The sequence below is a fragment of the Nelumbo lutea genome, chromosome 1, assembly GCF_056320005.1.
Source record: "Nelumbo lutea isolate HS-2025 chromosome 1, American lotus-T2T, whole genome shotgun sequence".
Lineage (NCBI taxonomy): Eukaryota > Viridiplantae > Streptophyta > Magnoliopsida > Proteales > Nelumbonaceae > Nelumbo > Nelumbo lutea.
The window spans coordinates 104,104,224-104,131,218 of NC_142684.1; the positions used below are offsets into that span (position 1 = coordinate 104,104,224).

The 26,995-nt window shown below is 38.8% G+C and overlaps 1 protein-coding gene and 1 long non-coding RNA gene across 5 annotated transcripts in view; one reads left to right on the forward strand and one right to left on the reverse strand.

Moving 5' to 3' along the window:
- The first annotated feature begins 590 nt into the window (after positions 1 to 590).
- Positions 591 to 26,427, forward strand: LOC148876536 (uncharacterized). Its single transcript, XR_016104328.1, has 2 exons — positions 591 to 919; positions 26,109 to 26,427. It is a non-coding gene; the product is annotated as an uncharacterized LOC148876536 (long non-coding RNA).
- LOC148876537 (MADS-box transcription factor 23-like) overlaps positions 24,538 to 26,995 on the reverse strand; it is a 48,990-nt gene continuing 46,532 nt past the window's right edge. Inside the window, exons 5-9 of one of the 4 annotated variants that reach the window (XM_088961245.1) lie at positions 25,483 to 25,582; positions 25,356 to 25,397; positions 25,217 to 25,258; positions 24,861 to 25,015; positions 24,538 to 24,781 (exon numbers count right to left, since the gene is read on the reverse strand). In XM_088961245.1, coding sequence (XP_088817371.1) covers positions 24,763 to 24,781; positions 24,861 to 25,015; positions 25,217 to 25,258; positions 25,356 to 25,397; positions 25,483 to 25,582 — 358 coding nt within the window. In that variant the 3' untranslated portion in view covers positions 24,538 to 24,762. Of the gene's footprint in view, positions 24,782 to 24,860; positions 25,016 to 25,174; positions 25,259 to 25,355; positions 25,398 to 25,482; positions 25,583 to 26,995 lie in introns of all 4 variants that reach the window. The other 3 variants (XM_088961324.1, XM_088961166.1, XM_088961092.1) reach the window with 3 other exon arrangements.

Consider the following 26,995-nt stretch of genomic DNA (forward strand, 5'->3'; position numbering starts at 1 on the left):
TCAAATATGCTAGATATCCAATGGATATGATCCGACTGAATATATCCAATCTGATCCGATTCATTTGCAGCCCTAAATGTGCTGTGAGATTAGTGTGAGAAGTTCTATGTGAGGAGTAGGGCTCTCGATGGACTTGATATTGGTCCAATCCGATCCAGTCTTGGATTATAGATGGACCTGCATGTCCAATCCAATGTGATGAATACTAATTTGGACCATTTTGAATTCGACTAATTCAATGTCTAGACCATCTAAACTGTTCAATTTGGTTTTAATTTAGATTGGGTTCAACCCAAACTTATTGACACTCATACTCTCATCTTATGCCGGGATATTGATTCAATTCAATTCAATATAAATCCATTACAAATTGTACCCAGCTCCAATCCAATCTAATAAATATTTTTAGGAGCGAGACTCATCCAATTCGATATTTCTTATTGATCCGTCCATTGACGCGCTTAATGAGGAGCAATCCGGATTCCACCTTGAATCGGATGAAATGAGATAGATGAGGGCAAAGCGAACATCATAACTTCATAAGCCGTAAACTCACGGTTTAAGCCAAAGGCTACGTCGGTTGGCATAGTAGCTGGTTTCTCCTCACGCTAGTTTCGTTGACAATCTCTAACCATACCCTTACAACCAAACATCCAGTACGTACACTGACGATGCATACGACATATCGTACGGACGCAGCAAGCCGCATCGGCGCCACAGCAGCATCGTGTCCAAGCAACAGATAATCAGCTGATCCACGACACGCAAAACCTGAAGAAATACATATAAAATATTTAAGTTCTGAAAGACATACAACAACACGAGGACTTCTCCAGGAATTTTCTTCTATGTTCTCTCCAACTTCGATATCCAGACTTCCGGCTTCCGGTTACGATGGCTTCCTTGGTTCCATTTCCATGTAAGAATCAGATCTACTCTTCTTCGGCTGTGTCTCGTTTTTCTTTTTTTCTTTTTCTTTGATTGTCTTAGTTTTCGTATAATATCTGCAACTTGTCGTCTGTTTTGCAATTCTAGCGAGCTTACTTTTGCCAGCTAATTACTAATTTACCGCGATTTTTTTTTATTTTTATTTTGCCAATTTGGCATAGATCTCTCTTTTGATTATTATCGTGTAAAGCTTCTGATCTCTCCGTTCCATCCTGCTACTTGCGGGTAGGTGTTTCTGAGATTTCATTTTGCATGAAATTTGAGAACAGTAGAATTTGTAGTAGGATAAATAAATCAGTAGCTATTTATTTTTTTCCATTCAGTTGTTTCAATTCTATTTCTGGATCCTTCACACATCGAAGAAAGCATTGAGAATTAAATGTGCTTCGATATGCTTTCTAGCTTTAAGTTTCGAACTCCGGGTGAAGAGGATGGGTCTCCCACTTATTCTTTCTACCTTCTTTTCTCTTCTTTGTTTTTTCGGGTGCTTTACGTACAGTACCTAACCTCTTTAGCTCCACGGTTTTACTGTTTTTATGACTGCAGTTTGTTCTAAAACCTTTGCTCATTGGATCTCGCATGCTCTTCGTTCCACTTGTCTTTCATTATTTGTTACAGATAGTTGATGTTTTATCATTTTTGTGTGCAATTTTGTTATAATTTAGTTGCAAATGGGTAAGCAAATGTTGGGAGGAATAATTACGCTTCTCTTTTTAATGCGTGTTCCTTTTTTTCTTTTTGTTTATTATGCTAAAAAATCTGACATGTACATAATTGCTACATCTTGTGAGTTGTGACTTGTCCTACATTAGACATGATACAGCACGCAACTAACTGCTAATCTTTGTTCTAATGGATTGTCGATGGTTTTCCTGTAAAACCTACGGTTTATTGCCCTCCTAGTAGAGCACCGAAACACTGCGGAAAAGACCGTACTTCTCATTCTAATTTGAGATAGTAATGGTAATTTAGTCACCGAAGATTTTTAGCTTCGGGAGGTCGAGGTGACATTAGCCAATGCAAATCTGCGATTGTGGTAATACTGATGCCATAAAACTGTTATTGTCTAGTGCTAGTGGGTCCCCCACTGTTTATCCTTTTTATTGGGGTTTGGATTAACCTGCAGCTGGTAGTTGTGATTGAGTGAATGGCTTCACTCTTCCAGGAATTCTGGTGATTGTTTTGACGAGGGTTCTTGCTTGTGGCATATTTTGAACTAATGTTGTTTCCGGAATGGTTGTTCATATTATTGAATTTTGAAGAGGTTTCGTTAATAGCCTTTTCTGATCCCCGCATTCTTTAGAGTAATTTCTGAAGCTCCTTGCTCCTTGGGTTTGTGTTATTGTGCATTTTCTGTATTGGTCGTTGTTATGTTTGTGCCTTGCATTCTTTGCGGCGACCCGCTTCATGAATCCGCTCCGAATTAATTTGAGAAAAACCCGAAGGCAAAATTTCATAGTGGTTTGTGGTGGATGCATAACCCGACCCATATCATCTTATAGGTCCGAACCGAATATGAAGAGTCATGTATTTTCGGGGGTTTTCTTTCGTATACAGAAGGCGGAGTCCTGAGAGACATTGGGTGTATTTTGGGGCTTAGGGTTTTCTATAAGAGCACAACTCTGTATTTCATTTCCATTACCTACTACATAGTGGATTTCTATTCCTCCTTCACCCGTTGACATAGGCTATAAGCCGAACCACGTAAATCTGTATGTTCTCTGTGTTTGCTTTCTCTTTATCTCTGTTTTATTTTCATTTGAGTGCCATTTCGAATTGGGTTTTTCTGCAACAGTTGTTGATGAGGGGCTTTCTGGGTTTTGGTTGAAGCATCAACAATGTCAACATTGAAGCACCACCTATCCATGAAAGTGTCATAGAGGTGCTCTTAGATATTCTGCAACTTGAACTAGGTGCAAACTTTTAATATTGCCTGCTTTTTCACTCAAATATCCAATCAAGGAACCATCATAAGCACAGGAAAAGATTGTTCAGAATTTTAGAGGATATCTGTTGGTAGGATTTATTTTTCTGGGCTAAAAATTGATTCCTTATTTGTCTTGGGCCTAAAAATGGGGTCAAAATTTGTATATAGTGCTGGTGACATGATATTGGGGTATGTTGGTGATACACAGTAGGTAATTTTAAGCTTTTAGGTTGTCGTTTAACAGTTTGGACTATTTTGTTGCCCTTTGGTTGGATTGTGTGTTTTTTTGACATATTTCTTGCAAATGATAATGTTACTTTCAATAACTGGATGAAGATTTATTTATGAATAGGTTTTGACCTTTTTTTGGGAATTTTTAGGCTCTTTTATGAAATCCCTTAACTCAATAAAGCTCTATGCAACCATATAGGCTGGTTACAAGAATCTTATTTTGCTATCCCACTCTTTCAAGGACCACATTCAATGTTAAATTGCAAGCCCTTTGGATTATTACTCACTACCTTTACCTATGTCCCTCAATCCCTCTTGGCCTACCTCTAGCTCTTGCAGTTTCTTCAACTTACAATATGCCATTTCTTCTTGGTGCAGTAGGTGATATTTCTATGCACATGCCTAAATCATCTTAAGCCTATTTTCCCTTGTTTTGTCACTCTTTAAGGCTATTCCTAGACTCTCAAAGATACATTCATTTCTATTCCACGCTTTTGGTTTTACAACTCATACATCGTAACATTTGCATTTTTGCCATTTTTCTGTTGAACATGTTGTTTCTGCCCAACACTTTACTTCATACATTATTATGAGCATAATAGTCTTTTATAACATTTTACTTCTAGCCTGAATGCCTGATTGGTATTATCTAGTCAAACAGAACTTGGAGTGCACCTTTCCATTTTGTTTACCCTCTTTATTTTTAAAGGTGACATCCTCAACCTCTCTCTCTAGGTTACTAAAGTTATATTTTTGCATGTAATCCCATTTTAGTTTCACGAATCTATAATATTCTGTTAGCAAACTACATAAGCTGTGGGAGCTCCTTTGAAACGAGCATATTCTAATACAAACAAAATGGATAGTGGGGCTTTTGTCAGTGGGAAAAGAAGGAAGGTTAATAAGGAGTGTTCCGAGGAAAGAGAAGCTGGATATCTTCCTAATTCAGGAAGCCAAATTGACAGAGTTAAATAGAAGGTGGGTTAGGCATATAGGGCATTAGAGGCCTAAGTTGGACTTGCGCATTTTCTTGGGGAGCCTCAGGGGGAATCTTCATTATTTAGAGAAATGAAGAATTGGAGTGCATGGAGGAACTTATTGGGACTTACTCAGTCTCAACTAATTTTAAAAGAATTAGTGGTGGGAAAGTGTAGGTGTTGATCAATTTTATGGCCCTACACTACAAGAACCAGAATCAATTTTAACCCCAGATGAAGCTGAATCATAGTTTGCCATTGAGGGAGAGAGTCTACACTACAAGAACCAGAATCACAAGTGTACCAGACCAGATCCCACACAACCACAACCACAACCACAATCAGAGTGCTAAACCCCCAAGAATTTTACTTCTGGAAAGAGAAAAAAAAAACTGCTGAAATCAGCCCAGTGCTAGTTTGGCTGTCAGAACAGCCCAGTAATCAGTCCAGCAACCAGTCGTTAAAACAGTCTACTAGCAGTTTGACTATAGTACATGCTTACTAACAGTCCAGCGTCTGTACAAAGGTGTAAACCCAAAAAACAAGGCCTTCACACCATTGACCACAGAAAAAACAAGGAACACGTACCCTGTCCAACACCTGTACTCAGGTGCAAACCCAGAAATCAATTTTCATAGCATCGAACAAAGAGAAGAGAGTCTTTACAACATCGCCCCTCTTCTACTAGGGTTTCCTTGGTGTTATGACCAAGGAAGAACCCAAAGAAAGCAGCCGTAAGTGACCTGACCAGTCCGATTAGGTTTCTCTGTCTTCCACGTCCAAGAGATCAAGAGAAAAAAAAAAGAAATTGAGAATAGAGCTTGGTTCAGATGAGAGTAATGGTTCTTTATAGCCCAGAATTATGCTCTGATACCATGTAATCATTCACGGAGAGAGAGAGAGAGACAAGAGAGAGAGAAAGAGAAGAAGAGGAAGATATGATTGAGAGACAAAAACCTACTACTACTGGCTGCTGCCAATTTAGTTATTTATATTAACTTAATATAAAAGGAATGGGAGATTACAAGTATACCCCTGGCGGCACTCCCTAGAAACAAACTAATAAGAAAGAAAATAACTAAATGACAGCATCTTAACACTAACAACAACTATAAAATAACAATTAAATAATCCTCACAACAGTTCCCAAGTATCATTTTTGATAAGTGCATCCATCTCTACCTTCATTACTTCTTTCGACTTAGGTACTACCAGGGCTTCATGCATTGTTCTAGGAATGGGTACAACAACAATGGACACCAAAAGGACTTTTATGATGGTAGGAGGTGATAAGAAAGAAACTGAAAGATGCAATGAGCAGTTGATGAGGTGCAATGACGCTTCCCTTTGCATATTGCAATAGGAAGGTCAAAATCATCTATGGGTGGTTGAGGTTCATTGGTGGTGGTAGGCATATCTTCTGCAGCTGTTGTGGGTACAAAGGGTGTAATGCCTGAATCTAGAGCCTCAAAAGTGATTGGAAGTGGTTTGGATTGCTCATCATTGGAACGAACTTGCTTCCACCATCGTCTGTGAAATACTCTCAACTCCTTGCACTTCTGACAACCCCCTCACTACTTTCCCCCTTAGTGACAAGAATAGGCAAAGGGACTTCTTGAGCAAAATCACCCTGCTCACCACTCCCCTAAGAAGAAATCCTAGAATAATAAGGGATATCTTCAAAGAAAGTAACATCCATAGACACAAAACGAGTCTTAGTGACAGGATCATAACAACAATACCCCTTTTGATTTTGTGCATACCCAAGAAAAATACACTTGGCTGCCTTAGGATCAAATTTGGAATGGTGAGGTCCAAGGATTTGAACAAAACAAGTGCATCCAAAGGTCTTAAGGGGAATGGTGAATTGGTCCTTATCGGGGTACAAGTACAATAGGTCAAAAGGAGCTTTCATGTCTAAAACCCGTGAAGGAACTCTGTTAATAAGATAAACAGCAGGGTGGATGGCAACCCCCCAAAAATGAATAGGAACATTAGAATTCAGCATGATGCTCCTAACAACTTCCAAAATGTTGTTGGAATAATGTTAGAATAACTTAGTTGCAGTTGTTAGGGCCCGTTTGTCCAAATTAAAGTGTTTTTTATTTCTGTTATGTATGTTATTGTACTCAAGGGCACAAGGGTCTTTTCCCTTGTTATTTTCTGTCGCCCTATATATATTAAATAAACACTGGCGCTGCTAGTACTGTTGCATTGCAGACCGATCAACCCTACTGTCAAGAGAAGATCGATCAACCCAAAGAATAGGTCGAACAGACTAGCAGAAAGGAAATCTGATTTTGGACTACAGAATATCTACGACTGGTACAATTCTCTCTCTATTTTTCTCCTCTTTACTCTCCTTGATCATGGGTCGAGTGAAAACCCTATGAATCTGGGGCGGCTGAATGCTATCGAACCTGTGTAACCCTAGTTGTCTTGGATCGTGTGATCCTGTTGGTGTGTTAAGACACCTGTAGGTCAATGCTGACCTGTCTTCTCAATGGTTTGAGTTGACTATAAGCAAGAAGGATCTCTCCTGCTGATTAGTGGCTGTTAGCCATTCTAGAATTCTGATAGGCAGGTCTGAAACTGCCGAATATTACCTCAGTTTTGACTAGAATTTGGTACGGTTTGTGCACAATCTGGTTGGTAAACCCTAGTGTGTGGGTGTGAACTGAGTGGAGCATTGCTTTGTGGAGTAAGGAGGGGTCCTAAATCTGGTGTGTGGGACTGAGTAACTGCTTGACCATGTCAACTGAGAATTCTGCTACTTCAGAAATCTCAGGGAGCCACAATGGAGTGAGTGGGGGAATGGATATGAGCTTTCCCATGGCTGTCATTCCCTTTGATGGTCTGAATTACCTTGAGTGGTCTAGGGGGATAAAACTCTACATCACTGCTAGGGGGCAAATAGGATACATCAATGGGAGAGTAAAGGAACCGAAGTATGGAAGTGCTGAGTATGATAGGTGGGACCAAGAGAACATTATGGTGATGTCTTGGCTCTTGGTTTCAATGCTGCCACAAGTAAGGAAGACCTTTATGTGGGCTGAAACTGCTTGTGAGATATGGAAACAAGCGAAGTCCACTTATTCAGAACAAAGACACTATGCCAAGATATATCAACTACAAGCTGAATCTTCTACTTGCAAGTAGGAGGAGAGGAGTCTCTCGATGTACTATTCTGATTTGATATCAATATGGAAAGAACTTGATCACTATCAGAACATGAATTGGAAGTGTGATGAAGATGCAAAAGCCTATAAGTCACTTGTATCACAGCAACGCGTGTTTGCCTTTCTCCTAGGGCTGAATCAGTCATATGAGTCCATCAGGGTACATATCTTGGGTAGTAAAGACTTGCCATCAGTTTAGGAGGTGTATGCCTTGGTGCAGTTAGAAGAAAGTAGAAGTGTGATGAATGGTGTAGAAGGGGAGTCAGTTGCCCTAGCAGTCCGGGGAAATTCAGATACAAATGTCGGAGGTGGTTTTAAAAGGGGTGACACTCAGAAAAAAAACAGAAGATAAAAGCAAGCTTTGGTGCACTCACTGCCAGAAGACACGACACACTAAAGATACATGCTGGGACCTCCATGGAAAACCTAAATGGGCACAGGATTTGGGTAAGAAGTCAGCACCGGATCAGGGCAAGAAACTAGGCCAGCAGAATCAAAGAAGGTATAACTCAGCTAATCTGGCATCGACAGAGACTAGTCCTTCTGTAACTCAGGAGAGACATCCCGGTTCTGACCCTAAGGAAGATATTATCAATTCCTTCCGTGAACATTTGGAATTGTATGGTAGGACTCTCCACCAGGTGGATTATGGGCCTACTCCTACCTCATTTGCGTCTACATCAGGTAATGCCACAACCTTCCATGTGTCATCTCATACTACTGATTCACCTTGGATTATTGACTCCGAAGCCTCAAATCACATGACCGGTAAGTCAAATTTGTTCCAGATATATAATCTCCTCTCTGGGAGAGATAAGGTAAGACTGGCTGATGGTTCTTTTTCTACTATAGCTGGCCGAGGCACCATACCTCTCCCACTTGGCCTTACTCTTCCAAATGTCCTGCATGTTCCGAAATTACCTATTAATTTGTTGTCCATTAGTAGTATTACTCACTCTTTGAGTTGCTCAGTCACCTTTTTTCCGTCTTCATGTGTGTTTCAGGATTTGACCTCGGGGAAGACGATTGGTAGAGGAAGCATGGTAGATGGTTTCTACGTGTTGGAGAATAATGCTGGTCTAGTGGCGACTGAGTCCACAAGTTCGTTGAGTGAGAGTCAGGCCCATTTATGGCATAGTCGTTTAGGTCATCTTTCTTTTGAGTCGTTAAAAGTTATGTTCCCAAAGTTGTTTGAGTCCTTGTCAGTGAGTCAGTTACAGTGTCAAACTTGTCAGTTGAGTAAGCATTGTAGAAGCTCTTTACCTTTAAGAAATAAAAGATCTGATTTTCTCTTTCATATTGGTTATTATGATGTTTGGGGCTCTGTTACTCTACCTACTGTGGCTGGCTATAAGTATTTTGTTACGCTGGTTGATGATTATTCTCGATACACATGGGTTTTTCCTATGCGATCTCGAGATGAAGTGCCACAAATTGTGAAAGATTTCCAACGCATGGTGTTCACTTAGTTCCAAACGGAAATTCATATTTTCCAGTCGGACAATGCAAAGGAATATTTCCATAGTGATCTCACGAAGTTCTTTAATTCGAGTGGGTCACTTCAGCGAAGCTCTTGTGCCAGGACACCCCAACAAAATGGTGTGGCTGAACGAAAAAATCGTCATCTATTCGAAGTTGCTCTTGGCTTGCTGATTCATATGAATGTGCCAAAACAATTCTGGATGGATGCAGTATTGTGTGCGACATATATCATCAATCGCATGCCCTCTCAGCTACTAGAGTATAAGGCCCCACATCAGCTCTTGTTCCCTACAGCCCCGCTGTCCACCATTCCGATGCGTGTTTTTGGGTGTCGTTGTTTTGTCCACAACCTCTCACCTACTCGTGGTAAACTTGACCCTCGAGCTATTCCTTGTGTTTTTCTTGGTTACTCCTCATCTCAAAAGGGGTATCGTTGCTATGATCCCATTGCCCGCAAGTACTATGTTTCCATTGATGTCTCATTCTTTGAGAGTCAACCGTTCTTCTCGGTTTCTCCTCAGGGAGAGAGTAGGGTTGAGGAGAAACAGGCGACGACTCAGATTCAACTACCTCCTTTACCCGATCCTCCTCCCTTTCGGGTTTTCCATCGTCGTCATAAGAGCTGGCAGAGTTCAAGAGCCGTGGAGCCGGACACTATGCAACCAACATCATCGGATTCACCCGAGGTAGATCCGTCTCATCAGCCAGGTACACTTGCTCCCATTGCTCCTTTAAATATTGATTCACATGTCCCCAATGATTTTAATATTCCTATTGCTAAGAGAAAGGGTGTTAGATCTTGTACCACTAATCATCCTATCTCTAACTTTGTGTCCTATGAGCATGTTTCACCCTCGTATCGTGCCTTCCTCTCCTCTGTAGATAGTGTTCCCATCCCTAAGACCGTGGCAGAAGCTTTGTCAAAACCTGAATGGACATATGCAATGCAGGAAGAAATTGATGGCTTACATAAAAATGGTACGTGGGAGTTGGTAGATCTTCCTGAAGGGAAGGAACCAGTGGGATGCAAGTGGGTGTTCACAGTGAAACATAAAGCTGATGGAACTGTTGAAAGGTACAAGGCTAGACTGGTAGCAAGAGGCTTCACACAGGTATATGGAGTGGATTATGCAGAGACTTTTACCCTTGTAGCGAAGATGAACTCCATCCGGATTCTCCTTTCCTTTGCAGAAAATCTTGACTGGGATCTTCACCAATTGGACATCAAGAATGCCTTCCTGAATGGTGACTTGGAAGAGGAGGTGTACATGACCCAACCCCCAGGGTTCTGTGCCAGAGGCAGTGAACAAAAGGTGTGCAGGTTGAAAAAGTCCCTATATGGATTGAAACAATCACCTCGGGCTTGGTTTAGTAAGTTCCATGTAGCAGTCCAACAAATGGGATTCAAACAATGCGAGTCAGATCATACCTTGTTTGTAAAAAGAGGTGAAGGTAAAATTGCAGCTCTTATTGTGTATGTGGATGACATAGTGATCACAGGAGATTGGGAGGTTGAAATCCAGAGACTAAAAAAATTCTTAGCCACTAAATTTGAGGTGAAGGATCTAGGCCCCTTATGATACTTCCTTGGAATTGAAGTTGCCCACTCTCACAAGGGCATCTTTATTTCCCAACGGAAGTATGTACTAGATCTACTAGAAGATGCAGGCAAGTTGGGGGTAAAACCATCTGATTCACCTATTGAACCTAATCATCATCTAGGAGACAGTTAGGGAGAGTTTTTGAAAGATGTAAAGATGTTCCAGAGACTCGTGGGGAGACTTCTGTATTTGTTTATGACCAGGCCTGATATTGCCTATGCAGTGGGCGTCCTTAGTCAATTCATGCACAACCCGATGACAACTCACTTTGAGGCTGCAGAGAGGATCTTGAGATATCTCAAGAAGTTTCCTGGAGTTGGTTTGTTGTTCCAGAAACACAGTCACTTAAAAGTGGAAGTATATACTGATGCAGATTGGGCAGGAGCAGTCAATGACCGGAAGTCCACCAATGGTTATTGTGCCTTTGTAGGAGGAAACCTTGTCACATGGCGAAGCAAAAAACAAATTGTGGTGGCTAGATCCAGTGCTGAAGCAGAGTATAGAGCGATGGCTCATGGGGTTGCGGAAATCATGTGGATAAGAAATCTGTTAGGTGAACTGGGTTTTGCAGTAAAAAATCCTACTTCACTCTACTGTGACAATAAAGCAGCCATCAATATTGCTGCTAATCCAATTCTGCATGATAGAACGAAACACATTGAAGTGGACAAGCATTTTATCAGAAAGAAACTTGAAAGTGGAGAAGTGTGCACCCCATATGTCAAATCGGAAGAGCAACTTGCAGATATCTTCACCAAAGGTCTTCATCATGTGCGGCACAAAGATTTGTGTGACAAGTTGGGCATGATTGACATCTATGCTCCAACTTGAGGGGGAGTGTTGGAATAATGTTAGAATAACTTAGTTGCAGTTGTTAGGGCCTGTTTGTCCAAATTAAAGTGTTTTTTATTTCGTTTTTTATTTCTGTTATTTCTGTTATCGTACTCAGGGGCACAAGGGTCTTTTCCCTTGTTATTTTCTGTCGCCCTATATATATTAAATAAACACTGGCGCCGCCAGTACTGTTGCATTGCAAACCCTCTCTTTTCTCCTCTCTTCTCTTCTCTTCTCTCCTCTTTCACCTATCTCTGGCCGGCTACACTGTCAAGAGTGTCTATTCTTTCTCTCAGCTACACCATTTTGTCGGGTGTATGGGGACAAGTACTTTGATGAATAACCCCATACCTAAGGAGATATGAGACCAAGGGTTTTGCAAAATACTCCTTGGCATTAACAGATCTAAGATTTTTTGTTCTGATTACAAATTGGGTCAAAACCACCTGGTATGCATGGGTCAAAGTGGGTACCTCATTCGAGAACACATAAGATAAACCCAAGAAAACCAAGAGTAATCATCCACAAATAGAAGGAAATATCTGTACCCACCCATTGCAGCAATGTGATATGGTCCCCAACATTGGTATGCACAAGTTCAAAAGGAACAATGCTTCTTTTATTACTCAAGGAATAAGTTGATCTACAATTCTTTGCAAGTTCACAACTCTCACACTTCAAACTAGACACTTGGGTTGGCTCAACAAAGTAGGAAAACGACTCTTCAAAGGCCCAAAAGACAAATAACCCAACTGATTATGCTAGAGCATAATTTGACTCATAGACTGAGAAACAAGACTTTCCAACCTCTTTCCTCTTCCTAGGTGGATTCTCAAGGAAGTAGATTCCATTCGTCTCATGGTTAGTCCCAATCACCTTCATTGTCGCCAGATCCTGAAAGACACAATGATTAAGGAAGAAGGTTACTGAGCAATTCTGATTTTTAGTAATGCTACTCATTGAAATTAGGTTAGTGCTTAGTTTGGGGACATGAAGGACAGAAGACAGGGAGATGGAATCAAACACTCTGATATCTCCCTTGCCAGAAATAGGTACAAGGGAGCCATTATCAATAGAAACCTTGTCTCTACCCGAAGATAATGAGTAGGAAGTAAATACAGAAGATAAACTAGTCATGTGGTTAGAATCTCCTGAATCAATAATCCATAGGGGGCTAGAGTTACCTGGGGCTGAAGCATGATAGGCGGTAGCTCTTGTACCTGAGTGAGCAAAAGCTAAGCTAGGAGTAGTGGTAGTAGCTGATCTGGATGACTGGGCTGATCTTGAGGCTCCAACTTTACACTCTAATTGAGTTAAGGCAGCTCTGACCGTAGCTAAGGCATCTAGGGATGTAGATTTTGTAGTAGAGGAAGATGCATCATCAGAAGTAACAACTGCATTGGCACCACCCTTCTTATTTCTGAGTTTTGTTGGGATAAGATGGGGATATAGCTTCCAACAGGAGTCCTTAGTGTGCTTTGGCTTCTTACAATAATCACAAACCATCTCTCTCTTGTCTTCCGTCTTTATTTTTTTCTCCTTATTACCAATCGGCTTAGGTTTCACTGCTGCCAAGGCTGATTCCGTGGGTGGGATTTGTAACATAACCTTCATTCTACTCTCTTCATTATGTGCTAGTGAATAGGTTTGAGACAAAGTGACACTTTCCCTAGTAAGTAACTGCTGCCTCACAATGTCATGTTCTGAATTCAGTCCAGCAAGGAATTCAAACACTCTATTTGTTTCAAAAAGTTTTTTATATGTTGTTGCATTCTTTTGGCATTCCCATTCAATGGTCTCCAAGTGATAAATCTCATGTTATAGAGATTTCAGAGTGGAGAAATATACAAATACGGGTTTCTCCCCTTGTTTAAGGTTATTCACCTCATTTTTTAATTCATAGGCCCTAGCAATATTCAGGGGCTGTGAGTAGGTTTCCGTCATATTCTCCCAAATTTCCTTAGCAGTTTTCACCCATAACTAATTTCTACTGATGTGAGGATGCATAGATTTGCACAGCCAAGTCATCACTAGATAGTTTTCCTGTACCCACTTAGGATAAGTTGGATCTTCCTTTGCTGGTAGCCTTGTGTCTCCAGTTACATATCCCAATTTCACCCTTCCTCCTATGGCTATCATGGCCGATTGGGCCCATTCTAGGTAATTTACCCCATCAAACTTAACTGTAGTTATTTGAAAAGTGTTCTTTGACATGCTTCCAGACCCCATAGATACATCCCCAAATGCTTTTGGTTCCTTCCAAGCTGCCTCCATGCTAATTATACCACCAAGATTCACAGTTATTCAAAAAGAGGCTGAAAAAGAGTCTGTATAGCAGTTCAACCAAACAAAAAAAAAGTTCTGGAATGCCTAGAACCCTAGAGCTGATCTGTTCTCAGTAGGTTATATCAATCCAGCACAAAGAAACAGTTTTGAAATACCCAGAACCCTAAACCAGATATGATTTGAATAAAGTCAGGTCCTATCCCTAGAGATTGTCAAGGGAAAAATTCTGCTACACTAAAAAAATTGATATTTTTCATACCAAGATCCTAGAGATAATCAAGAAAGTTCAGCCGCACCTTCTTTTTTAGTAAAAACTGGAACCAATCCTTGAAATAACCAAAGAAATAATCAACCGCACCTTCCAGGAGAGCCCAACCTCCTTCTAGCTGTCTATCTCAAAAAGATTGATTTCTGATCTGAAAACCCTAGTCGCACCTTCCAGGAGAGCCTAGTCTCCTTTTCCAAGCTGCTGGTCTCAGAAAAAAAAAACTATTTTTTCTCAAAAAGATCCTATGAGCCAGCACCTACTGAAGGTTTAGCTCCTAAACCCTAGTCTGATCCAAAACAACCATGATCCTTCCTGATTTGTTGATGATCTTTAAGATTCCAGATCTTGGGCAGCACAAACTCCTCCAGCAAAACTCCAATTATCAAGTAAACCTAACTGAAAAATCCAGCCCTAGTCTATCTTCATGTAGCCTGCTGGAATAGGACTACATGAGAACCCTAGTAGGCCTTACACCTTGCTCTGATACCAAGAAGGCTGATGTTGATCACCTTCGGCCTGTAGTCAGGTTCAGATTTCTGCAAGAAAACATAGGGAAAGAGAAAAAGAGAAGAGAGAAGAGAAGAAGAAAAGAGAAGAGGAGAGAAGAAGAATGAAAAGAAAGGGAGCTATAATCTCTATTCTGCTGCCCAGATTTTGTATTTATAGGTTTCTATCATAAAGTAACTTACAAAGACCACTATACCCCTGTTGACTAAGGCTCTACTTAACAGAATATAATAATAACTAATGTAGGCCCAACTAATAGGTCCGAGCTGATAAAATATAGAACAGGCCCAAACTTAAAGAAATAACTACTATACTGTTTCTCTACAGTGGGCCCTCACCTTTTTGCTTTGAGAACATGTGGTTGGAGGAGCCCTCCTTCAAGGAAAGGATTAAGACTTGGTGGGATGAGGAAAGGAATAGAAAGAAAGGTGTTAGGTTCATGAGGAAGCTTAAAGCTCTAAAAGGGAAGATCACAACTTAGAACAAGGAACACTTTGGAAGACTTGAAGAAATGGAAGAAAGAATCTCCTCTAGAATGGAGGCCCTAGCCAAAAAGGAAGCTTTGAGGGAAATTAGTGAGTAGGAAAGAGAAGAAAGGTGGAAGTTGAAAGTGGAGCTGTAAGATCTTCAAAAAGAAGAAATCTCATAGAGACAAAAATCAAGATAGACAAAAATCAAGATATAAATGCCTTCAAGAAGGGGATGGCAACACAAGATTCATTCTCTAACGGATGGGAGAAGAAGGAAGACTTTCATAATGACTATAGAGGTAAATGGGCATGAACTCAAAAGGGAAGAGGAGATAGTACAGGTGTTTGTGGATCATTTCAAGGGAATTCTATACAGTTTTGTGGGGAGAAGATGAAGCCTCCCCAATCTGGAGTGGGCTTGGGTGATAGATATCCAGTCCAAAGCTTTGGAGAGCAACTTTAGCATTGAGTAAATTAAAGAGGCTGTATTTTTTATGAATAGATCAAAAACCCTGGTACCAGATGGATTTACAGGGACTTTTTATCAAGATTGTTGGGAGACTATGAAGAATGATTTGAAAGAAGTTTTTGATGAGTTCCACCAAATTGGGGAAATTTCTCTAGGAACTAATTCGACCTTTATTGCCTTGGCCCTAAAATCCCAAAGGATTTTATGTCGATCAGTTTAGTGGGTAGCCCCGTACAAAACAATTGCAAAAATCCTTTTAAGTAGACTAAAGAAGATATTACCAACGGTTATCTCACCATTCCAAGGGGCCTTTGTAGAGGGCAGACAAATAGTGGACTGGATCCTAATGGCAGATGAATGTTTAGTAGAGAAGAAGAGAAGAGGTGAGAAGGGAATTATCTATAAGTTGGACCTTGAAAAGGCTTATGATTTAGTGGATTGGTCCTTTCTCCTAGAGGTCATGGAAATATTTGGATTGGGGAGAGGTGGAGATTGTGGGTTAAGGAGTGCTTCCTGCTAGGAGAGGTTTGAGACAAAGTAGCCCTCTTTCCTCATTCTTGTTCACCTCGATTGTTGAGGTGTTTAGTAGAATGATCATCAAGGTGGACTTGGACAACTCATTAAGAGAGTGGAGATTGGATATGGAGGAGGTTGTGATTACACACTTGTAATTTGCGGATGATATAATTCTATTTTGTGACGATGACAGCACTGATTCCCTTAGTAATCTAGAAGCACTAATAAGAGATTGTGAGGATAGATCTAATCTAAAGGTAAATTGGGGAAAGATCTGTATTGTAGGTGTTAATTGCAGTAAAAAAATTGGCCCATAGAGTACTTAGGTCTCTTGTTGGGTGGGAATCCAAGGTCTGAGGGGTTTTGGGAAACAGCGGTGGAAGTGGAGAGATTTACTAAAAAGTTGGCATATTGGAAAAGGAATTATATCTCCTTGGGTGGAACAATAACCTTGATCAAGGCCACTCTAGCAAATCTCCCAATTTATTTCCACTCTAGCAAATCTCCCAATTTTTTGGCAACTAGAGGTTGAGAACAAGGATCAATTGGTTAATTGGGAACAAGTTAGTAGGCCAAAAGAGAAGGGGGGACTTTGGTTGGGTAATTTGGTTTAGAAGAATCTAGTCCTCTTAGGGAAGCGGTTGTGGAGATTCCCACTAGAAAGAGAAAGGCTTTGGAACAAGGTTATTAAAAGCATACATGGGCAATTGGACTTTGGCTGGGATGCAAAAGTAGCTTTTAATGCAACTTCAACCTCCCCTTGGAAAGCCATCTATGAGGTATATCCCTTCTTCCTTAATCTCATTTGGTATGATGTGGGAAAAAGGACTTAAAGTCTTGTTTTGGGAGGATCTATGGTTGGGGGACACTCCTCTAAAAGTCCAGTATCCCTTTCTCTTTTCACTCTCCACTAACAATCTCAAATTTTGTGGCTTTCTCTGAATTGGGTTTAATTTGGGACTTTGGCTTTAGAAGAGGGCTCAGGTATTCAGAATGTGAAACTCACATGCTTTTGTTGGCTATACTTGAGTCAGTTTATTTGAGTCAAAATTTGGAGGACAATAGGGTGTGGTCAATATCCTTGGGTGGCTCTTTCACTTGTGCTTCTTTTTCTTTGTTTTTTTTTTTTTTTTTTTTTTTTTAACTTTTTAATACAACCTACCACCTTGGGGGTGAATTTCCTGGTAAAAGAAACTTGGAGCAAGCCTATCTCTTCTAAAATTCAGGCCCTCTGTTGGGAGATCTTTCTTGGAAAGATCAATACCTGTGATGTGCTGTAGAAAAGAAGGTTGAATAAATGCCTCTCTCCTCACGTGTTCTCTCTGCTTGAATAGTGGTGAAACAATTTCCCATATTTTTATTACTTGTTCCTTTGTGCATTGTATTTGGGAGCATCTATGTTTTCTATTTGGGTGCAGATAGACTCCTCAAGATGTGGTGGGCCCTTTTGATCCTAATTTCTTGAGACAACCAACAAAAAGAGGTAGATCACTTTGGAAAGTAGTGAGAGAAGCTGTGGTTTGGACTATTTGGGAAGAAAGAAATGGAAGAATTTTCAATGATAAGAGTAGGGCTTAGGCAGAAATCATTGATTTAGTTAAGCTTAAAAGCTGCACATTGGGTGAAAACATTGGATGATTTCCGAGTCTTTTCACTGAATGGTATTTTGAGTACCTGGAAAAGGTGGCTTTATCGGCTCAAGAAAAGGCAAGGATAGTTATGGTAGGGGTTTTTTCAGAGATACAGAAGGTAGAGTGGTGGCCTTGTATTCCAGACCTTTGGAGCACGGTGATGCATTGTCAACAGAACTGGTAAGTCTGCTGCAGGGGTTAAGGCTTGCTAAACAATTGGGTTTCCACAATTTAGAGGTGGAAAGGGGATTCTCAAGTAGTCATCTCATGGACAAGAAACAGTACCCGGATTCCTTGGGTCTTCTGGTATAAATTCGGGGAGATTGTAAGCCTAACAAGGGAGCTAAATGTTGCCTTCAAGCGGGTGAGAAGAATAGCAAACGGAATGACACTCTTTGGCCAAACAAGGGGCTGTAAGACAGCAAATGTTTTGGGAAAATCTGTAATCTTTTGTTGTTTTGGCTGGAACTTACACACAATCTCTTTGACTCCTAAGTCTACATCAATAAAAGTATTTTCCTGCTGATAAAAAAAATACAAACAAATATGGACTAATGGCTGACCCTGATGAAGTTCTTTTGTAAGCCCATTTTTGAAATTGATTTTGAAATTTATGCTAAGTGTTTTTTATTTGTGTCCTGAATCTTGATCTCTATTTATATCTGGCCTTCATTGAAACCTCAATCTAAATGAGGATTTACTTGTTTGATTGGTGAAAAACTTAATCATTAAAATAAAATATATTACAGGGCTAATACAAGGAGGTTGGGTGGAAGTCCTGCTATATGAGAATCTTTACAAAAATATGACAAAAAGAGCAAACAAAACCACTAGTCTTCTTTTTATATCTTAAAAACTCTTGCACTTGGAAATTGGAATCAAGGTCAGATTTATAGTTTTTGAAATCTTTGTGGGCTGTGGTCCAGTCCATGATGTATGAGCTGATGACATCCCACGCAAGGGGCAGAACTTCTCTTCAATGATCCTTCTTTTTGATTAATCCATGAAGACCCTTACATTTATCAACTCATATAAAATGCTGCACTGTAGATGACAGTTATGTGCTTGCTTGCATACAATGATGAGGTACTTGATTTTATTTGTCAGAGGTGTTTTCTTCACAGGCAGGTTGGTTGCATTTATTTTTTTCCTTTAGCAGTTATAGTTGTTTGATTGCATTAGGACTGTGGATCTTTTCTGAAAAATCAGAAATCTGCACCAATTGTTATGGAATCAAGTTGTGCAGAAGTATGGTATTGTAATGGTAGTTGTCCATCACTTGATATTTTGAGCATGGTTCCTCAAATTCCACTATTTGCTCAAAGCTTCTAAAGCCCTAATACATTTCTGTGCCTTAACTCTGGCCTTTATTTTGATCATCTGCAATGTCTGAGACTGGAGTTTCTGTTGTATTCTAGACAGGTAATTCCATAATCCATAGTCGTCTCATTATATCTTGTAGATTGACCTGCAGAACTTTTTTGCTCACAGGAGCATCCTATACAGATTCGGGAATTCCAAAATTTTATGTAATCAATGCACAGAGTCTCTAACCATGCTAGAAACACAACCTATCTGGTGTGTTATACTTGGTTTGCAATAAATAACTCGTGTGTGACCGATAGAATATTGCACCTTTTGTGGTTTTGGGGCATGCTTCTGGGTTATGTGTGTTTAGTGAACATGATCCTGACATTCCCCAATGTAAGTGTATTGAAGTTTATTGATACCCGATACTTTCTTTTGCTATTTTTTACTCCATTTATTGATAGCAGTCATTCTTTGGATCCATGACGTACATGTCCATTGATATCCTGATGATGGTGTTGTGGACTGAGTAATGACTAATGTTTTAATCCTGGTGGGTTATTTTCTTTTACATTTAACATTATGCATGTAGTCATACTTGCATGTGCCTGAAGAAAAACATTTGGGACCCAAAAATTAAACTGTTATAGAAAATGGAACTGGTGCCATATCTTTTTGTTCCTTAAAATGTATCTTATTACCACTGATAAAAAATTATCATATTAACCTGATATAATACCCTCTCGCTTTATTCTTCCTATGAATTTTATTTTTACTATTATAAGACAAACATTTGGGAATGCATTATGCATGAATATATTTTGGTTGAACTGATAAAAATTACAGCAAACATAGCCTAGACAAAAGGAACGATGTAAAAAATTCTTAATAAGTGAAGTGGCTTTGGTATTATATGTTAAAACACTGTAGTACTTGAAATTATAGATTCTTCAACTGCTTTAGTATTACCTTGTCATATAAGTTTGGCCAAATACTAAACTGCTGTTCTAATTTGGGGCTTGCCAGCTTGGTTGCTATGTTTGGAATGCTTTTTTTAGAATTAATTCTGAACATTATGATTTTAAGAATCACTTTTTTTTTTTCGGATAACTAATAGGAATTTTATTAAATCAAGCAATAAGAAAGTAATATACAATTAAGACTTCCCAACCAGAGGCCACTGATAAAAAAATTACTTCCAACCAGAGGCACAAGATACAGCCTTAACTACATAAGATATATTACAATTGAGCGCAGTACAGTTGATCCCTACTCAACCTTTACTAAATGGTCTGCCATCCCATTTGCCGATCTCCTTTTTCATTAAATTCTAAGAATCACTTTGAAGTTCGTATTTATAAACAGATATGGAACCAATTCTTTTTCTGGACTCAAAACTCATTCTAGGAATTGGTTCTTGGAGGATAAAATTTAGGTTAAACAAAGAATCATATTTGAATTGGATCTCATTCTCCAAAGGGAAAATCTATGATGTGGAAAAGATATGGTATGGGAGGAGTTTTGATCAATCAAAACCCACCCATGAATTTTGATAAATAACACCTGATTGGCTACCAGGTTTTGATTCCAGTTGACTGGTCAGAAGTTTTTCAGATATGATATCTTTTCCGTATCATAGTTGAACCCTTCTCCAAATAGTGATTCTTTGGAGCAGAATTTTAACCGAATGTAGTGTCAGACAGTTTCACCATCTTCACTGTGCTGGGTTTCAGAGATCATGGGCCGGGCTTTGCACCTGTGATGAGGACTATAGTCTAGGCCAGCCTGATTCCGTGCCTATAGCTTTTATGTATAAAGCATTATATATAATATTATATAATGTGTATAAAATTTATTTTATACATTTTATAATATAAAATATTATAACATTTATATATAAAATATTACATAAAATAACATATATACATATATATATATATATACATACATACATACATTATAAATTATGTGTAAATATTTGTAGGCTGGGCCTGAAGTATTGGGCCCAAGCCCGACCCTGAAATTTGTCTCAAGCCTGGAATTTCCAGGCTGGGCTGAAAATGATCACCCCTAGTCTCACAACACTTATTATGACAGCCATTTCTTGTTCAATCCTCTTTTTTTTTTGTTAATTTAAAGGGAAAAGGAAGTGCTACATAAGATGGGAGTAGCACACCCCAAATAATCCATGACTAATATAATAAGAAAACCATGGGAAATCAGAAGAAAACAAAACATTTCCTGAGTGACCTAACCAAGCCAAAGGGGTTGATTACATTTGCCCAGACATTTTCATCCTTACAATAGATTATAACATTTGTACCCTGTTTATCCCTTGCCTAGCCATTGCATCAGCTAGGCCATTTGCTGACCTGTAATTTCAAATAAATCTTGCATTTACTTCAACTGCCAGCTTATCCGGTACCAGTAATCCATACTTTTTTTTCGACATATTCCTATTCATACCTCCTCATAGTCCCATTAACTTGCCATAACATGTGCTTCCTTGGATTCTAACGCTTTGGATACATTAATTGTAGTCACTCCTATGAATTGAGCTTTTGATTTTAGAAGTTTTCTCATCCCTAGGCATACATCCAACCACACTTTATCCATTTGGGAGCTTTGATGCATCACAACTAATTTTGATTGTACCTTGCTTGGGGGGATTCTATTTTATCCAATTAAATTTTTTATCTTTCTCGTTATTGGTGATTTCCTTGTTGACTGTTAGAAATCCTGAAAACATTGTTCCTACTCTTATCACCACTGGAAGGCTCAACTCTAAGTTAGTAAACAGTTTCCCATTTCTGTTCTACCATATATACCACATTAGATTAGCTATTTTTCCCAATAGTTTCAAACTGCTTCCCCATTTCACAACTAATCATATATTTTCTCTATTCTAAAATATTGTTGCCATTTTCCTTAAGATGAGGGATTTGAGGATTTATGACCGTCCAGATCTATTTTACAAATAAACAGTTCTTGAAGACATGGTCGTTATCTTCCTCATCTCCCCCACAAATGGGACATTCCAGGTTGATATCTGGATAAGCCATAGGAAGACTTCGATATTTGGAGGGCAGTGGGTTTTATAAATCCCTCCTAGTTGCTTTATTTTCCATTAGGTCCTCCTTTGTGTCTCTTGAGGCATGTTCTTAGGCTGATTTCACTGAAGATTCTTTATGAATTCATCACCCAAATGGCTCATCAGTCAGCTTGGCTCCCTTTCCTATTCAGCTTTGCAGCCTATTAAGAGAATAGGTTCCGTTGAAGTGGTCCATCTTTATTCATCTATACCAGCTGCTACGAATGACCCAATAGGAACCATTTCTGTGGACCTCTAAGAAGCAGAATGTGCCATCACCTGCAACCCTTTCCTCTACTGGAGACTTCCACGAAATGAAAATGGGTGGAATCATCGTTTTCCTGACATTAGTGACCCCGGTATAATCATCTTTGTTTTCTTTTGGGATAGGTCTGGCCATAATTTCTTTTAGAATGGATATTGGCATCAATTGCTGTCGTATTTAGGTTTGACATTTTTTTATGTGGTTTTTTAATTGGCTACTTTAAACTCTAGGTTTTCAGTTAACCAGTCCCTGTTTTGGATCCTCTCTTCGATGGTTGTGTTTGTGGCTCAGTCAAGAATTTATTGTCACCCTTGCTGACTTACCAAACCAGACCTTTCTCCAGATATGTTTTATAATATATAATTCCCTTCCTGGCCCATAAAGCATTTATATCATCTAGGGTTTCAAATAAAGTTGATCTTTATACATGTTTCTGAGCAATTGATCCAAAGATTGTCTTCCTCTTTTAGAATTTTACATCCTAATTTAGATTTTTCTGATTGAATTATTTCATGACATGTCTGGGTAGGTGGAAAAATTAATTCGGGATTTTATTTCTTTCTTTTCATTCCGTCTTTCCTTTTTCTTCTTGGGTACAAATTTAAATGTAGTATTGCCAAGGTATTACTGAACAAAGGCATATATAGATAAGCTGATTCTGGGGTAAATTCTTTAGATTGGAATATGGTACTGTTTTTTTCTTCTTTTATATCTGCCATGGAGGATCTCTATTAATGTAGAAAACTACTTGAGATTACCAGAAAAATAGTAACTGCTGTTTCCTGTACTGCATGTGCATCGGCATGTGCATCGACAGTCGATGTGAATTGTGTCAATGATTTAAACTCAGGTGCCTTTACACTGACAAATCTTTGGAGATGAAAAGTACATTAATAATTTAAAGAACTTTTTTCCCCAAGGAACACTAATTTTGGAGATTTTCTAGGTTGAATTGTCTAAATGTTTGTTCCCCATTGTTATGCCTGTTCACACTCAAAAAAAAAAGTCCATTACCCATGCCAATCCTAGCTATCTGGAGTCTTAGGAGGGCTGGGCTGGATATGAACCTAAATGATAGCATTTTTTTTTTCACAGAGTGGCTGTTCCATAGTTGAAATGCTAGCATTTGTTCTTGTCAGCCTGAGTTTACCATCACATCATGAAATGCCCCTAAGCCTGCTCAGACAACAGATTTTTCAATAAGTTGTCTAGCATTTGGTGCATTTCTCCCGCAATTGGCCTTTTTTAAGTGTATAGTATAGTTTTTGTTATTGTATATAAAGAAACATTAGTTAGTTATGATTACCCCTTTTAGCACTTGAAATGTTGACTATGCAGTCAGATTTTGTAATTTCATTGATCAACTTCCTGGTTTGATGGTAAATGTTTTGTACCAATTGCTCTGAGCTCTTGGCACTTTTACTAAGTCAATTCTTCCATTTATGTTAACATCTGAAAATGTATATGCATGATTTCCAATTTGGGGAAGTATGCTAATTAATCAATTATCTTGGCATTTTGAAAGGCTATTGAAAGTTTCGTTGTTTACTCGTATGAATCTGCATTATAAAAATTTACCATAAAGCATGGTAATCTTCACCTCTGAAATCTATTCAAGTATTACCCACATAAGATAAGAGACCTATGTTAACTTTCTCCATTAAAATGGAGAAATTGCTGCTTTTAGAATAGTTTTTGTTTCTTTTTAGGAGAAATTTCCTTCCATTTATTTATAATAAAAATGCAGTTTCTCTGTGAAAGGTCACAGTTAACATGACTGCACATGCCAAGATGTTATATTACAGCATGGATGGATAATCAATTAAGCTGGATACTAACTAGTAAAGTGGATGTTGTGCTTTCCCTCTAATCAATTTACCTGTAACTCCTTTGAGATGCACTTTGCATATCGGGAATCCTCTGAAGTTCGTAATGTGTTTAGTTGAGACAAACTCAAACTAAGTAAAAGGCCATTACACCATGTTGGTTCCAGCTATCTGGGGTGTTGGGAGGGGTAGACTGAATATGGTCCTAACCTTGGCATTTTTTGCACAAAGTGATTGCTCTCAAACTTGAACCCACATTCTCACGCTTGCTGGCCTGAGGTGTTACCATTAACCAAGTAATCGCCCCTACAACTAAATCCTTTCATAATTTTAGCTAGTATCAATTGATGACTTCTAGGGGCGATAGCTTGGTACAAAGGTTAAGGCTGACAAGGGCGAGAATGCAGGTTTGAGTCTGAGAGTGGTCACTTTATGCAAAAAAAATGCAAAAGGTAGGTCCATGTCCAGTTCAGCCCTCAACCCAGATGGCCAGAACCAACATTGGGTAAAGTTTCCTGTCAATTGATTACTTGCAAAGTCGTTTCTGATATAGTATCTTATTGTGGATGTATTGTTTTGGTTCACTGGTTTTCCTGTGTTAGATGCTTCACCGTTGGTTATGTTTCTACTAGAATTTTAGTTAATGTTGTTCATGTGACCATTATATGGTTCAGTTCATGTTTCAAACCGCTTAATACCAAATGCAAGTAGACATTAGTGATAACTGAGAACACCAAGCACACAAAGAACTTTTATTGTTATGGAAGTTTACATAGATTGCTTGCTGGTCAAGTTTCACAGAACTCTAATGCTTTCCATGGAAATATAAACTTTCTTGCTCATATACCACATTGCTTTGGAAGAAGAAGCATGACTTCATAGCTATGGGGCATGCTGTTGATGGAGATTCCTGTTATATTCATCCACAGTTCATCATTCTGCTTCCCTATTGCAGTTGTAAGCTGCTGCAATATTTGAGAAATGTAATTGGGATCATGATAAAAATGAGAAGTTATTGCAAAAGTAACAAAGAGAAGACTTTACCCCAACTTTGTAGGACTTTCTGGTGTGCCGTAATTTTGTTTCTGTGGCTGGCTTAGCTGGAGATGGATGGGCACATGTAAGTCCTCTCCAATTCTAAAACCACTTGGAATAATGGTGTTTTTGTCTGCTCCATTGATCTCCCGTGTTCCATAAACCTGATACCCGAAACTTAATTCTCAGGTTTATCTAGTTAACTTTTCTTTCTATCATGGACTTGATGATTGTAAATACCAACGAATGGATAAGTTTGATATATACGTTCATAAGATTTTTTTTTTCTTTTTGTAGTTTTTATTCATTATCGAAACAAGTACCTTATTATACAATTCCATGTTTTCTTGACGAATGAGGTTTACCTTCTTGTAAAGTTCCATGTTTTCTTGATGAATGAGGTTTCCCTGCAATGAACTCAATAAAGTTAGCTACAGCCTACAAGTGAAACCAATGTTAAGCCAAATAAAAGGGATATGTGGTGGTTATTGTTTCTGGGAAGACCTTTCGGTTCAGTTCTTGTATTTCATCAGTTAAAAGTTGGTCCTGTAGAAGGCAAAATCCATGTAAATTCTTATATGATAATATTGAAAAATTATTGAGTAAGCATTGAAGACTAGCATTTGTTGACCTTTCTCATACGGACACCACGCAAACTCATTTCCAGTTGGTTCTCTAGATGTTGTAGATCTTTCACAGTCAAACCAGAAAGTTGTTCTCCCCTCAGTTGCCTGCATGTAAGATAGTGGAGTTGTAGGAAACACCATCTTGATGTACACCTTTGGTTTATATAGACAGACACCATCTACATCTTTGGTTATATATTTTTAAATAATTTACATGAAAATATACTATATTTATTGTAAGCCAGATACAAGTAGTTTGGGTTAAGGCAGATTTGATTTGAGCCTATTTATGAGAAATAGGTGGATTCTTCAACAATTATAGTCTCTCGGTCTATCCATTAAGGTTTCCTAACAGGTTAAAAACATATCTTTGGTAGATAATAATTGGGAATCGGAGTTCTGGGACCAGGAGTGGAGTTGATGGGTTGGTTGATTCACAAACCAATCCCAAAATTGGGTTTTGAATCCCAAACTATTTATTTGGTTAAAGATTTCATCAATAACTGTATTTGTAGGTGCCACATTTATTGCTTTACAATTGTACTGACATGAAATAGATTTATAACATGACTTATGATTTTTTACTATTTTTAATTCGATTTATTTTGTTTTTCATTTTTTCTTTGGGCAGCTTGAGTGGTCGTCGCAAACAATTGGATTGGTTCACCTGCAACCTAGTAGCCTCAGCAGTGACTATTTCTGTTTTGAAAATGTTCCAACATTCCTTTTTTGTTACAATGTGCAAAACATGTTTTTTTTTTTTTTTTTCCTTTGGTTGATAGAGAATATTTCATTAAGAATCATAAAGGGAAAGGAGTGACTTCTCTTGGATTTGCGTCCACGGTCCACCCCTCATAAAATTGGAGCCTTTTGTTGTATGTCATCAGAGAGTTAACATTTGTCAGTTATTGCAGCTTACAAGGAACATCTGACTTCTATCCTTCTGTCCATGTAGGGATCATGATGAAACCAGTTGTTTCTGTCCCATGCACTTTGTGACCATATCGGGACACCTCATGCATTATTTGTTCACTGCCACCTGGAGACCACCTATTTGGCATCTCTAGGTTATTTGATACCTTTTTTGTTTTCCATCCATCCAAAATGGGGAAGATACTAGAAACCTTAAAGAAAAAGACTCAAGTAAGGGAGATGTAATTGAAAACAATGTCATAAAGGTTTCACATTAAGTGAAGGCTATAATTTTTTTTTCGCTCTTTTTTCTTTGGCAAGGAATATTTCTAGTTCCCTTTGGCATCTGCCAATCCCTAATTTTATTTTTCAAACCTTGACAATTGCAACTTGGGGAAGCCATGCAATTCAGTCGTAGGGGGAGCTTTTTGAAACAGTGAAAGGAATATAATTGCTTTGTTTTCTGGACATATTGGTATTGGTGATTTTACTAGGGCAGAAGTACTCTTGGTATTGCAAGGATTGATACTGGATAAAGTACTGGATTGGCTAAGAGACAATTGCACCGCTTCCTGGATATCTAGGCACTTCATAAGGGGAATTAAA